Source organism: Diachasma alloeum, unplaced genomic scaffold (assembly GCF_001412515.2).
Source record: "Diachasma alloeum isolate Michigan unplaced genomic scaffold, Dall2.0 Dall_scaffold_00354, whole genome shotgun sequence".
Taxonomy (NCBI): Eukaryota; Metazoa; Arthropoda; class Insecta; order Hymenoptera; family Braconidae; genus Diachasma; species Diachasma alloeum.
Window position 1 is genome coordinate 341,517 of NW_021680493.1, and position 15,985 is coordinate 357,501.

General features: G+C 38.6%; 1 protein-coding gene across 3 annotated transcripts in view; it reads right to left on the reverse strand.

The window, feature by feature from the left end:
* Positions 1-15,985, reverse strand: part of LOC107041118 (zeta-sarcoglycan) — a 121,980-nt gene that overhangs the window by 10,947 nt on the left and 95,048 nt on the right. For all 3 annotated transcript variants that reach the window (XM_015261517.1, XM_015261519.1, XM_015261518.1), the window contains one exon: positions 4,527-4,803. In XM_015261517.1, coding sequence (XP_015117003.1) covers positions 4,527-4,803 — 277 coding nt within the window. The remainder of the gene's footprint in view (positions 1-4,526; positions 4,804-15,985) is intronic.

Below are 15,985 nucleotides of genomic sequence, written 5' to 3' on the forward strand. Positions count from 1 at the left end.
GGGGGGGGGGGGGGGGGGGGGGTATCTGGTCGGTATGGGCCATGTATGTAAACTGTTAGTGCCAATATACCATGTTGTCCGGTATAACCTCTAGTCGGGTGGAACTGCATCTTGAGAATGACGATTCATGGGGTACGTTTAGGAGAGAAGCATTTGAAGATTCTGGGCGAGTTGTTGTTGGTGGGTGTGAAGGGTCAAGATGAAGTCGATTTTACGTGATTTGGCGAGTGCCATTGAGTTTATTTGATTTTGGGAATTTATTTGATGAGTTCAGGGGAACTTCTTGTGTGCCGCGAGACAGTTTACGAGACAATACTTTGGAGAAGTCTCGGTCTCAATGAGCATGGAAATCTTTGGTCTCGTCGTCGAAATACGCAGTATCGACTCCTCTCGAGATGAATCCGAGTTAATTTATGTCATCCCGGTCTCACGTTTTTCACATTTTCAAGGCAAAAGCTCGGCTTTTGTCGCGCTTTGTCTCGTCTCGATTTTCTACATATAAAAAACGCGAAAAACCGGAAACCAAAGTGAGGTGAATTGTATCGGTGGCATCACGACAGAAGTCGATACTGCGTATTTCGAGACTGAGGCGAGATCAAAAATTTCCGCGTTCACTGAGACCGGGACAATCCCTCCGAAGTGTTGTCTCGTGATGTCTCGTAAAGTGTCTCGTGGCATCACTAGCAACTTCACGTATGAAAAAATGGGATTGCGTATAGAATTTCTATAGAATTTTTATAGGTTGGATTCTATGCGATCCACTGCCACATTTATAAAAAAATTTCGTATGGAGTTGCGACATTTCTCTAACAAAACAAAAATTTATGTAAAAATGTAAAAATGTAAAAATTTATGTATAGAAAATATTCGTGTGGAAATATTCGAATATCATATACGAAAATCCTATAGAATTTCTACACGCAATCCGTATAGAAAATTTTTATACAATTTTTTCGTACGTGTTCAGGTATCCACTTTAAAAAAATCCAGTGTAACGTTTTTTCAAGCCTCAATTCTGCTAATTCAGTATTGTTGTGTTTTACTGTTGTATTGTAAATTTTTCGTATTTTATTGTGTGTGAAAAATTATTTATAGTAAAAATAACTTGAAATGGCTTCACAAATTCAAGATGACGTCAAATTGATTGAAAATGCTTTTCCCTCTCAAAAAATCATCGAAGCCTTGAAAATTCACAACAGCTCAACCGCAGACTCAGCAAATTTTTTAAAGTCCCTGTTAAATATCTAACAATTCAATTAAAAATTCAATAAACGACGGGGAACTTGCAATCTCCCACTCTAGATAGCGAACTCAACAAGAAAGTGGAGAAGAATGGAGACGTCGAAGTAACTCCCAAAGATCGCTGGCAACGGCAACTCATCGAATATGAATGATGGATAACGCTGGATGGAGAGTTGGGGCATAAAATATTTTCACATATATGCTAAGTGTCCAACCATATTTTTTTTTACCACTCGTGAAACTTCGAACATATAACGCGAAAAGATTGAGAATGTCCGTTGTTACGATTTATGAGACGTCTCTTGAAGTATTGTATAAGTTTTAACTCAGGATTTTATCTCTCCAGATATTCTTATCTTTCATCGAATGAATCGAATCCCGCAATATTCCTCATTTTTCAGTTTCAAAAACTTGAAAAAAAAAATAAAAATCTCGAGTTTTTCCATAAAACATCAGAAAATTGAAAATAAAAAATTATTTGCTTTGCCCCAGTAGTTTACTGGCTCCAGAGAAGAAACTATCTGTTCTTCATAATTCATTTTCGCCATATTATGTCAACTAGCGGGGCAAAACGGGTCTTTTTTTAAATTCAGTAACGAAACAATTCAAGTCGACTTCGCCCTCAGCTGAGTTTTCGATAAATATCTCCGAATCTAAGAGAGATGGCGAAATTTTCATTACGAGCTTTTTTGGAGAACGAATTAAGAGCTGCAAAAAAGGTCGTAACAAAAATTTTGCTATCTGCCTTAGATTTCGAGATATTCATTGAAAATTAAAAGTCAAAATCGACTTAAACCTTTTTACCGCTTCGCTACTGAATTTTCGCGTTTAATTTATGGATTTTGATATGGGAAATGTTGAAATTTCCAATTTTGTCAATTTTTCAGGCTAGAATCTGGTGAAAATAGTGTTGAAGAACAGAAATGATGAGAATAGAAGAGAAAGAGGGACTTTTCCCCGAACGTGAAGGAAGAAATAGGGAGCTTGGATGAAAAAAAAGGTACTAGAGACCTTACATTTCCCACGGGATATTTTCCGTGATACTGACAGCCTTGCAGACTCCTCACTTACGGATTGATACTCAATTCCCGTCGAATTTAGCTCTCCATCGAGGGATCATTGGACGTGGATCGGCCCGGAGTTGCTCTCGATTTTCGTATAAATTCGATAACACCAAGAGCTACTCGACAATGACGGGAGCGAACAAGTCACCGAGTTATCTGAAGGCCATTCCATGCGGAGAGGGGGGAGTTTTTATAGACGTTCGGCAATTTTTTGATAAAGGACTAGAAAATTTCTGGTGGACTTAGTCGCTGTATCGTACTCATTTACTTGTGAGGACAGCTTGCTTTTCTTTATTCCAATTTCAAATGTATCAAATTTCACACACTCATAAATGCATTATAAAGATGAATGATACATAGAGAAACAAGTTATGAAACCTTCATATGATCCCTAGAAGTAGAAGAAAGAATTGCTGAATTTTGCTGATGATAAACATGAGAAAATTGACAATTAAGGCGCATGGAATAATTTGTGTTTTTAACCAACTAACTTCACACAACTCATGTATTTTTGATCTATAAAAATGATCGTTGAATAACATGAATTGATGACACAATAAAAATAAAGGTCGATACAAAACAACTTCACGAAACTTTCATCATCTGCCGCTAGGATTCACAATATCGCAAAACCAATTTCTTCCGCAAAATATTTATAATTCATTTCCTGTCACTGTAAATGAATTTAGAATTATAAATCAATAATTGAAAGCGAAAATTGTTCAGCTGTCGAGAACTGTCGGTATTGGCCTTTTCTGAAAGTTTATACTGTTTTATCGAATTATTCCTTATCAAAGTCGTTAAAAATTCCTCGGAAATGTATATTTAACCAACAATTACGTCTTGCCTCCGTCATAAGGTGTTTTCCACCGTACGTCAACGTCACTACAATCGATTCGCCAGCGGCCAAATTCGTCGGGTCAAATGTCACGTGCAAATGGAGCATCTCCAAATTTGTGAATGACCTCGCGAGGCTGAGTAGCGACTGGCCCACTTCTCCAACATCCATCTCAATTTCCAAATATCAAACAATTGAGTGTCATGTGAAAATGGCGGGGGAGGAGCGAAGGATATAGCGCGGTCTATTGATTTTTTTTCTCCAGAATTCTCGATACCATGTCACAAATTGATATTGCAATGTGGCGATATTTCGATGACGTACTCCACGGCTATTACGGGGGATATCGAATTTACTGTTGACAAAAATACGGATGAATTACCATCCGAGTCACATTTCCGGTTTATTGATGGATGAGGGTATTCTGGATTAATCCTACGCGGGCTCTTAAATGTCTTCATCATGATTTTAGAGGAAAATGGAAAATTATTCCAATTTTGTATCCTTTCAATTCATGCGCTTTCATTATGCCCTTTTTCCTGTCAAGAAAAAGAAAGAAGACTGAGGGCTGCTGAAGTTTCGATATTTATATTTTCAGACAATTGTTTATAATTATTTTCATTGCAAAAATCAATACGACCGGTGAGAATCACATATTCTAATTCCGTAGCGAAGTGATAAAACGGTTTAAGTCGACTTATCTCTCAGTGGAGTTTTTGAGGAATATTTCCCAATCTAAGGGAGATAGCGAAATTTTTGTAATTACATTTATTGTAACTCTCAATGGGCTCTACAAAAAAGGTTATAACAAAAATTTTGAAATCTCCCTTAGATTCCGAGATACGACTAATGACGCAAAAAGTAACGGTCACATGTCTTCTGTCGGATAGGCTCAAGCCCCTGCTTGTTTGTCTGCGTAAATTCCCTAATTCTCAACATAATTACAGATTTAACAAGATGTGGAGAATCAACTAGTTTTGTTTTACTCGATTACGTTTCAGTGCGACTTGTCCCGGCCATCTCCTTCAATTCTCAAGCCTCTCGGCATAACATATCTGAAGAGGTCCAGCGGTCCAGCCTGTTATCCGCGCTAGTAACTAGACCGAAACTAATTTTAAGCCGCAACACAGAAGTCACCTCTAATGGCTGTCGAAAAGTTTGAGCTCCTTGTCCAAAGCCTAGACAAAGACCACTTGGTTCATCCCCTGCGCAAGCCTCTCATCTTCCCATCGCCGGATTTTTCTCAAAACAATTCCCCCTCTAGCCGCATTTTTCTACAAATTCGTTGAAATTTTCTCGTTGAAATTCACCTTTCGTTTCCCTCGAGCCCCAATTCAATGAATTAATGGTCGTAACTAATTACCAAATGGATAATTACTCACAGAACTGAATTCCATGACTTTGAGGAGCCACAGAGTCAATGCGAGATTGAGTACAACCATAATCATGAGCCCAAGCACTAGAGAGTACAAACATCTCTTCCGCCAGCCGTAGACACCGAATCGGAAGCCATTGCAGGAGGGCGGATGGTGCGAGTCATCGTGCTGAGGTGTGCACGTTCTTGAACTGGGTGAGGCTTGTCTGGGTGATCTACTCTGCCTCGATATACTGTTTGAATTGCCCGCCTCATCCGACCAATTTGTTTGTCCTCTAGGCATTCTGCAATTATCGAAAATCATGCGTCAATTATGTGTTATCGATATTGTGAAATTGGGAAAGGGCGATCAGCGTCACAATTTTATATGTTCCATCTATTGATGACGGTTGGGAGGTATATATTGGTCATGAGGATCATGAGGGTCATATCATAAGTGATCAAAATTATCGTGCAATTATCGTATCGATAAAATTTCGCTAATGTAGAATAAAATTTGATCATCATATATTAATCTTTACTAAATTTCTGGATAGAAATGAGTAAACGATGACTCATGATACGCTTTTATAGAACATTAGGATAATATTTATCAAAAATACATTAAAATTGTTCCCCAAACCCTGCAAAATCCCAGATCCCTCCAAACCCACTGCGATCAAATTTCCGCGCACAAAGAAATCAGTAGCGAAGGGGTCAACCGGTTTAAGTCAATTTGATCTTTAGTTGAGTTTTCCAGAAATATTTCCAAATTTAAGGGGGACAGCGAAATTTTCATAAACTTTTTTTGTAGAGCGAATTGAGTGCGACTAAAAAGATTATGAGAAAAATTTCCCTTAGACTGCGAGATATTCATTGAAAGTTGGCCAATAGCCGAAATCGACTTGAGCCGTTTGACCACTTCGCTACTGAAATAAAAACCCCTTCCCACCCTTAATGACTCATGAAACAATTAACAACCCCCAGATTCCCACGCCCCCTCCAATAAAACCCCCTCTCCCTCCCCTTAAACAATCCATTTGTGGTGCATGTGAAAGTGAAAACACGAGGGGGCAACGAGACACCTCGAAATGCAAACTTTTGATCACTTCCTCCCACGGTGACTACACCAGTCGCCTCTTATTTGCAAATTAGCGTCCGAATAATCAGTGTTAAGCCAGCAAGGTGGCGTGGGTTACGGCCAGTGGGTTGAGTTAACGCCCGCAACGTTTAGTGAGGGGTTGGTCGGGGGAGCGAGAGAGGATTCAGGGGTGTTCAAAGTAAGCCGACGAGTGTGAGCGAGGGAGAGACAGTGGTGGGTAATACAAGTGGATGAGAGTAAGAAGAAACGAGATAGAAAGAGTGAGGAGTAGGAGGGAGTGAGTAGACTTATGCAAAGCTGGCCGCAAAATGCCTGACATAACTTTTCTCCTAATCCCTGGCCGTAGCCCGAAGGCCTCGAAACCCAACCGAACGAAACCACTTTTACCATCTCATTCCCCTTCCACATTTAGCCCCCACTAGCGCCTCGGTGGGGCTGGTCCCCGGGCTATACCTGGTTGGTGTTCGTTTTATATTTTTGCAGCAGCCATCCAGGCTGAAATATTCAATGCGGTTTGCCCTCTCGCGGGTAATTATTCGTCCCGCGGGATGTAAGGTACGTGGAGAGAAGCAGGGGGAGCAGGAAAATGTGATGAAACGACAGTGAGTATTAAAACGATGGGGGGGGGGGTAATGGAGTGATGAGTACAGGTCTCATAGTTGTTCGACAACGCGGGAGGGGATATATTGACATTTCATGGAGAGTTGGCTTGTCATTTTTGTAAGGAGAAAAAAGTTGCAGAAAAATTACCGAACAAGCCAAGTGATCGTGGAGCGAACTCGATTTTCAGTAATTTTTCACCCTATGTCGGGGGAAAAGTGCTAGACGAATGGTGAATTTCTCTCCGTCGCCTGGGAAAATTGACTGAATGTGACGGCAATTTCAGTAGCGAAGCGGTAAAACGGTTGAAGTCGATTTTGACTATTGACCAGTTTTCAATGAATATCTCGAAATTTAAGGGAGATAGCAAAATTTTTGTTATAACCTTTTTTACAGAGCGAATTGAGGGTTATAAAAAAGGTCATTACGAAAATTTTGCTATCTCCCTTAGATTAGGAGATATTCCTCGAAAACTCTTTTATAGAGGGAAATTTATCAAGAAATATTTTTTCCCTGAGTGACAAAATTGCTGTCATATCATTATTATTATTTCATTTAAAAATGTAATTTGTCTGTAATTATTTAATAGCCGAAACACCAAACTACTATCCCCCGTTTCATATAAAACGAGCATTTGCCAGGAGCAAAATGCGTGTGGGAGCATCGAATAACGAAGAAGTGCTAGCAATTACATTTCTCGCTTGCACAAAGAATAAAATTTTTGTTGAAAAGCCTAAATCTACTTTTGCAATAAAAATTAAAAAAAAGTCTCGGCGCACGCTTCGTATGTTTGGCACAGAAAAATCCTTTCTTGATAATTTTTAACAAACGATTTTTCTGGCGCGAGTATGACTTGCTTGAGAACTCTGTTGTTTTTCTCTCAGTCTAATGTGAGTAAATTTCCGGAAAGTTCCATCGAAAATTTTTGATAGTCTCCCACGTCCTTCATTCGAGCTCCACTCCCCAGTGACCTGTCCCCGCCCAAATTTTCATTTCCCCCTCTATACATATTAATTTTAAAAGCTGTAATGACATTAAAATTGCGCAAGCAACCGCCCAGGTATAGACTACGTCGACGTTTTCCCCCCGAAATAAAAGAGAAAATGAAGGGCTAACGACCGTGCGACACCGCAGTCACCATCGACTTGGTGGCAGGAGGAAGGGCTGGGAGGCCTGGCCCGCACTACTAAATATTTCAGAGACTGCGGGCCTTCGATCCCCGCTGGGAAACCTGCCGAGACACACATGAGCCAACAGATTAGTACCACTTGCTACCATACCTTGGCAGCATCGCTATGCGAAACACGCTTGCCGATATAGTACAAATGGTGTTACCAGCAAAACTTTCCCACATTGTGTTGCATTTTATTGCGGTAGGAAAATTGTTTTCCTATTTATAGATTTTTTGGGCGCAGGTAAACCGGCTTATGAATAATAAAAATCAGTCACCGATGCTATTTGGAAGAACAAAAAGCAAATGGATTATTTTGTTAGGAGATATGAGTTCTCGTGTGCCTAATTAGTGATGTCGCCAGAGCGCAAGGGAAACAAGGCAAGAGAAGACATAAACTGTTAAAAAAATTTAACTGCATTTTCCAGAAAATAACACTGAATTCAATTTAATGGAAAAAAGTCTATGAAACTTCAAGTTTCCCTGAACATTCAAGGAAATTCCTGATTTTTCAATGGAAGAACCTTGAAGATTCCGAAATTTCCATGAATTTTCAATGTAAACATGATAATTCAGTAAGAAATTGCTCTGAAATTTAAGAAATTGAAAATTCAAGGACATTTTTGCTTGAACTTTCCTAATTTCCATTAATTTTCATGGAATAATTCAACTGAAATTGAAAATTTCTATGAATTTTCCGCGAAAACCGCGAATTTTCAATGGTAAAATTCCCTGAAATTTCAATGAAACCGTCACTTGTTTCATATTTCAAGACTAAAGTCTGGAAACTTCAGTGAAATTTTTTTAACAGTGTACATATTAAAATGAGTACCACATGCATTGTATTTTATTAGTTTCTGAGATAATTTTTTTATTTCGGCTGAGTTACATGAGTTTTCCCCGGAAAATTGAGATACATGAGTTTAATTCGGAATTCTGAGATACCTTTGTTGTAAAAATAAAAATGAAGTACCCTTGTCTTATTAGGAAATGTCGAAATGAAGGACACATTCTCTCAACTTCCCAAAGCCAACACGACTCGCTCAATGCAAACTCCAATACCCAGAATCACTAGCACCAGAATGGCCCCCGTGTCAATAGTAACTCCGACAATGCAAAACGAGACAATGAGTGAATACAAGTCACTAATAATATTAATGCATCATCGTCAAAAGGCCATTTGACATCCGTACGAGCTAACGAAACAGCGGCTGTAACTCTGCTGAAAGCTCTCGGCTGGCGCACGCCGTGAGGTTAATTATTTTCCGCGGATGGGTCAGTCGAAATATACCGGGGGGCTTATCGGTTGGTTAAGCGGAGGGACCGCAACTCTGTGGTTTCTCTGTAGGGATTGGTCTGATGAGTGTACCATAGCCACTGGCATCGCTGCAATTTTCGTGTGGACTGCACTAGAAAAACTAGTGCCTGAAATTGAGAAACTTTTGTCCCCTTTTTGGGACGTTTGCGGCCCCAAGTTTGAGTTGTTTTTAGTTTGTCAAATTAAGTATTAAGACGAGCATTTCAGGATATTTTAGTTTTTTCATGCAACATGGTCGACCGTTGGGAAAAAATGCATCAAATATTTGGAAAAATAAATGAGATGTTTTTGCTTCCGAATGGAAACTTTGTATAAGCACAAATTACGAGAATAATGAAATGAAAATTTCAAAAAAGAGAACCAATTCGGAAACAAATTGCTAATTTATTAGCAACACTTACTAGACTCATATATAAAATTGTAATTTTCCACGTGTTTTATTATCTCTCTATATTATAAAAATTCAAATCGACTTTTGGTAATAAAAATTTGGTACTCGAAATTAAGACTCGAAATTAAAGGTTACAAGGGTCATGAAGGTCAGTATGAGGGTTATGAGGGCTAAATCAGGGCCATGAGGGTCAAAATAATGGCCACAAGGTTCAGGGTAAGGGTCATGAGGGCCAAAATAAGGGTCACAAGGGTTAGATTAAGGGCTATAATGGTCATAAGGGTCAGATAAAGAGTCGCAAGGGTCAGATTATGGGTTTAAATGTGTCACAAGGATCAAATTAAGGATCACAAAAGTCAGATTGAAGGTCGAAATAAGGGTCATGGGGATCAGAGATCACAAGGGTCAAAATAAGGGTCTCAATATATCTCTCTATTCTAAAAAATTCAATATAATTCTACATTGCATTCAGTCCAACCCAAGGATTCTAATTTCAAACACTACATTTTCAGTGTTGAAAACAATTCAAGTAATCCCTCATAATCCAATAATTAAAATTCCTGTACAACAATCATTTGTAATTTGTACTTCACAACTGAAGTAATGGTGCATAGTCTAAACAATCTGAAAACGTTGGTAGTCTACCGAAGTGATTCTGGTAAGCAGCCAAAGTGAGAGTGTAATAGACCTCTCCATGGAGAGTGAGAGAGTCTGGAGTAGGTATAACGGGCTAACGGCAGAGACTCAACAGAGTACTCCAATGTGAAGGGAACAGTGGAGAGGGAGTTTGCCAACAGGAAATGGTGGAAGGAGAGCGAAAACATTTGGATGGCAACGGGGCTAATGCGGGATTACGTGGGGTAACTACTGCTGTTCCACTACTTCGGAATTCAACAATTTTTACCCCCTTCCTATCCCTCCCCCCGCTCCCCCTCCTCCCACCGGTTTTGTTTCGTTTATGTTTTTCAGTCGATGCAATCAATACATGCGGGATTCTGTTGGCCACTGGAATATACATTCTGATTTTGTAACATTGGAAATTGTTGGATTACTCCGGGGACTATTGAAAATTCAAGAATTAATTTTAATAGATTATTTCCTGAATATTTTTTTTGTGAAACACGCCGGGACAAATTTTGTCTGAAATTGAGGCGATTTTATCCGCTTCTTTGAGATGTTTGTGTACCCAGAAAAATGGTTTATTTGAATTGAATAAATTTTATTTGAATGTAATAGAGGATTTAGTTGATTCTAATAAAGTTTGTTTAATTTCACTAACACGAAAAAAAATATATACTTGAATTGAGTATAAAATATACTTGAATCAAGTATATTTTCATACCCAATTCAAGTTTTTTTTTTTCAAATTGAAAAAATGAGACTTGCATTCTAGACATTCTAGGGATCTTGTAGAAAAAACTTATGACTTATTGAAAGTTTGCAGGTCTGAATTTAATTCTCGATATTGAACCATTAGACAACATTTTAAAAATCTGAAAAAATGAGAAAGTTTACTTTTGGAAAAAAAGATTTATGAAATAATTTGAAAATTACTACCACTTTCCATAAATAATTTATAAAGAATTAATTTCCCACAATAAAAAGCATTTGTGCGGAATCGCAACAAATTTGTTCATATTTAGAATTTTACCAGAAATCGATTTTATGCCTAAAAAAAATAAATTTCCGTAAGTTTAAATAATTTCGATTATTTAGTTTTTCATTCATTTATTTTTTCTATTCAATTATGTCAAATGAATAAAGCCATCACATCAAATCCCCCGCGACAAAATTATTCACGAATCCGTAGGCGAGAAAATATGAGCGACTAACGCTTACCAACGACCCAATAATCATTTTCGATTACACGAATTTTCCCCCATCCATAAAATTTTATTGCATATCGACCATAAATTACAGTCATGATGCTGAATCAACTGGGCATTGTGGCATTGAATAATTATGCCCTGACGCTTCATTTCAATTTCCCCTCATTCCGGATATATTTTCCGCCGGGGAAAATACATCCCATGAATGTTAAATCACCTCCGATTTACCGAGTATCACGGAAATGCATTTTCCAATGCAAAGAAAAATAAAAAAATGAAAACTCAAACAGCGAAATTAACGGTAGATAAAAAATTGGTTCATCTAGGAGTGAATGAAACCTCTTAGCTCAGCGGAAAATTATCCGCGCAAGTAACTGCTGATCTGATGTTTAAACTCTCGATGAAAAAGGTGAAATTCAGAGTTGAATTCACGATGAAGATCTTTCCCGGAGAGTTTACTCTGAAAATTTCTCCCTCAATTACCATTAATTGTCGGTATTATCTCGACGATGAGAAGTGTTTCGTCAGGACGTGAGCGTCTCAATTACAGAGCATTCTATTTCAACTGTTTTAATATTACAACCTCGGACGGATGTACATTGTAGAAATTAGTGTCGTCAAGACATTACACACAACTAACGTTGTGAAGACTTAAATTTCTGATGTCTTAAAATGAGATGTTTTTCGTCTAAAAACACGATGTTTGGTAGCAATTCGTTTCTTAATGTCCCATAATTTTCAAGTGTGTTGAATTGAGACAGAAGAAATGTCTTAAATTTAGTCATTTCTATTTCAAGACATTAAAAACGAGAACTCAAATAGCGAAATCAACGGTAGATAAAAAAAAATCGACTTGAATCAAACCGAAAAGTTGACATGAATCAAAACGAAAAAACGACTTAAATAAAACCGAATAATTGACTTGACACAAGTCGAAAAATCGACTCAACTCAAGCCGAAAAATCCACTTGAATCAAGCTGTAAAATCGGCTTGAATCAAGCTGAAATCGAGTTGAATCAATCGAAAAATCATCTTGAATCAAACCGAATAAATCTACTTGAGTTAAGCGGAAATTCGACTTGAATCAGGCCGACGTACCGGTTTGCATCTCTCCGAGTCAGGCTTGATTCATGCCGACGCTGACATGAAATAATTCGACTCCCAGCATAATTCAGTCCGACTTGATTCAAACCGATTTTTCAGTTCCATTCAGGACGATTGTTTTTGGGTATAATATCTTGTGATGAAAATATCCAAAAAAAATGAACCAAAAATGTCATCCAAAGTTTTTCAACAGCGAATACCAAACAGAATGTATCAAAGATTAACGAAAAAAACTTGAAGATATTAAACACCCATCTCGTATTCTTGTTCCCCGTATTCATGCGGTCAGTTGTTCCATTCACTGGACGGTACCCCGGGTATAAGATAAATTGTCCTGCCAATAGTTCGACCACTGCTTGGATTAGTCTACATTCGCACCTACACCAGACGCAAGAGAATTGGCCTTACCCAATGGCAGTGACTCTGGTCAACGTCGGAAAGGACGTGGGTCATAAATTTCCATGGATACTCGTTATATATTCAAGCCCACGATCAAGCCAACCTATCCCCCGAACCTTTCCCACTTCTCCCCTCGGTCTCTTTTCCTTCTTTACTTTCGACCTCGTAACCGGACGCGACCCCTCTCCAAATCCGGTAACGAATCCCGTAGAATTACTCTGACCCACTTTACCATTCTCAATGTCTACTATTCTTTTGTTGAGATATGTATGTGCACTCACCTCTTCTTAGAATGTACGGTGGAGTGGAAAATGTCGGTGGAATTGAGACGGTATTATCGATTGATGAGGGGAGGTTTTTAGTCTACTGTGGAACAGATACTTCGACGGATATGTCATTCGATAAAAAGGAATGGATTTCGAGGTTTCGTTGCGATGCAGAATGGCTGATGGGGAGATTTGTTTCGAAACGGCGGGCATTGATATTGCAAGCAACTTCAGATTCTAGAATAGCTTTTAGATGATCGGGAATATGTTCTGTATAGCCAGTGTTATTGATTGGAATGTCAAAATTTGATGATGTCTGAGGGCGCCTTTAAGATTAACCTGATGTAATTGAACTCAATCTGGCTGATGAACTCTTCGAATGCAAAATTTGCAGAGGGATCTAATGAGGAATTGCAGCTGTTAGCTTCATTTTTGGGCGAGCGCCGACTAGATGAGGGTCTCATATTCAGGTGAAAGCGTTGAATAGTCATGATGAATGTCATTGTTCATGGATTCCAAGCAGGGGACATCTTGAATTTCGCCAAATTAAGTGGTGGATGTCAATGTTGTAGGCGATTTTAGCTTCTTCGTCTTAAATTGTAGAAGATGATTTTTAGACAATCGAGAATCCGATTCATGGAGCCAGTCCTATTGATTGGAATGTTCAGATTTGATGATGATGTTTGAGTGTGCCTTTTAGATTAACCTGATGTAATTGAACTCAATCTGGCTGATGAACTCTTCGAATGCAAAATTTGCAGAAGGTTCTAATGAGGAATTGCAGCTGTTAGCTTCATTTTTGGGCGAGCGCCGACTAGATGAGGGTCTCATATTCAGGTGAAAGCGTTGAATAGTCATGATGAATGTCATTGTTCATGGATTCCAAGCAGGGGACATCTTGAATTTCGCCAAATTAAGTGGTGGATGTCAATGTTGTAGGCGATTTCAGCTTCTTCGTCTTAAATTGTAGAAGATGATTTTTAGATGATCGAGAATCCGATCCGAGTGTTAGCGAATGGATTGCGTTGGAGACGAGAGTCTTTTCGGTCTCACCAAATGCTCATTCGTTAATAGATAATCAATGCACATTTGAGAAGGCTTGTTTGACTCGATTTTCACCTTTCAAGTGAACCATGCGTTAACTATTAATGAATATTCATTTGGTCATATTCAACTCTACCATTCGTTAATAGTTAACGACTCTCGTTTGGAATAAATGAATGAGTCTATCAGTGAAGCCAGTCCTCTTAATTGGAATGTTCGCGAAGGTTAGAAGCGCATTCCTCATTCAGACGAAAAGTTTCTATATTCGTTTTAAATGTCAATTTCTGGAGGACTAACTCCCACGTCGGAATACTTATAGTGCCGGGACGACTATTAGAGTTGCAAATGTCATAGAAAGAGCATCGCAGAGCATTCCCTCCAGATGCTATTACGTGTACGACATTTGGAGACATTTTTCGCTCATTTTCATTTTTCCTTAAACAATATATTTTATTCGCTTTCGGATGAAAACCAATGCGCAGCTAACAGTCAATCCATTCCTCCTTGATTCCCATCATATTGTCCTTTAATCGTACGTGCCTGGAGGTGATAGAGGTCTTGCGAGGGAGAGAAAAGCACGTGCAATTTTTCGGAGCATCGTCCCTCCAGCTGTGAGACACGTAACTCCTAGTTCAATAAGATAACAGCAGAGTCACGTCGGAGTGGGTGGAAAAACAAGAGCCGACTGTATTCACTTTTTGGGAGAAACGACAGTGTTATTATGTCTTGTCTGCTTTCATCCTCCAGTTCCAGGAAAAATAACGAGGGGAATTTCAAGATTTTCGGGGAATTCCTCACTTTGACGTCAACATGTTGAACGTTTTCGTGATTTTATATGATTATTGGGGAATTATAATTATAATTATCATATGGAAAATGAAAAAATTGAGGATACACACGAGAAATGTTCATATGAATTCGTCATTTAAAAAAATGAATGAAGAAATTACACAGTTGGAATTTTTTGAAATTCCATGGAAGGTATTATAGTAAATCTTATGAGAGTGATATTGAATCGAATTGGGGAAAAAATGGTTATGAAATTTCAAGTTTCAAGTAGAATTGACGGAAATTCAGGTGTTTTCAGTGAGAGTGAGATAGCAATTTCACAACTTGATTGAATTTTCTGGGCAACATGAATATTCAGAAACAAAGTGACATGAATTTTCAATTTTTCCCTGAATTTTCCCGGTTTTCTTGATTTTCACAGAATAATTGAATTGAAAAATCAAGTATTTTATTGATTTGCAGATCATTGGAACAGGCAATCAATGGAATGTTTGGTTTTTCAGTGACAAGATTTCCTGAAATTTCAGTTCAATTCCCAAGTCGAGGATTTGGTTCTGATTGGACGTACACAGGTCTTTCAAGATCTCTCCAGTCCTAGATTGACCTGGTAAGTACTAATCAGTTCTGCGACGTACTTTTCCGGAGACCTTTCGAATTCTCAATTTTTTTCGGCCCTGAGAAATCCTCCTCTATACTACCGAGACGTCGGGATTTCACGAGCGGGTGGAGGAGAAGGCATGTATGCGGAGGGATGAGATTTGTAGCCAACGAGGAGAGAAGGTTGCAGAATATATTTTAGCCACCCTCATCTCTCCGCTTGCAGGCGGTGTTTAAATAACAAATAGTGAACGATGATTCTGTATTTATCGACCCCCTGATGTCAAGAAATCCTCGGAAGAGACAGAAAAGACGAAAAACAAATTTTCATTTTCACGTGGGTCTAGGGTCAGGGTGAAAGTCAATTTTCGCCAAAATTGAATTTTTTCGCCAAATGAAGGTTGATTCTGTATTTTCTCACAATTCTGATGCCAATGAAACCCCTGGAGGCACCACAAATGTCGAAATGAAAAAATTTTTTTGTCACCCCGAGCCAAAGGGTCAGAATTTCGGTTTTTCCAGGGGGAAAGTCGACTTTGGCCAAAGTCGAATTTTTTAGCCGGGTGAACGTTGATTCCAACTATTTGAGCGACGGGCTATTCAGAACTCTCAAAAGTATGTGGAAAAAGTGAAAACTGGAAAAGTTTTTTTTTTCACATTTTCAAAGGGTCAGATTTTCCGTTTTTCCAAGGGGAAAGTCGACTTTCGCCAAAATCGAATTTTTTAGCCGGGTGAACGTTGATTCCAACTATTTAAGCGCCGGGCTAGTCAGAACTGTCAAAAGTATGTGGAAAAAGTGAAAACTGGAAAAGTTTTTTTTTTCACATTTTCAAAGGGTCAGATTTTCCGTTTTTCCAAGGGGAAAGTCGACTTTCG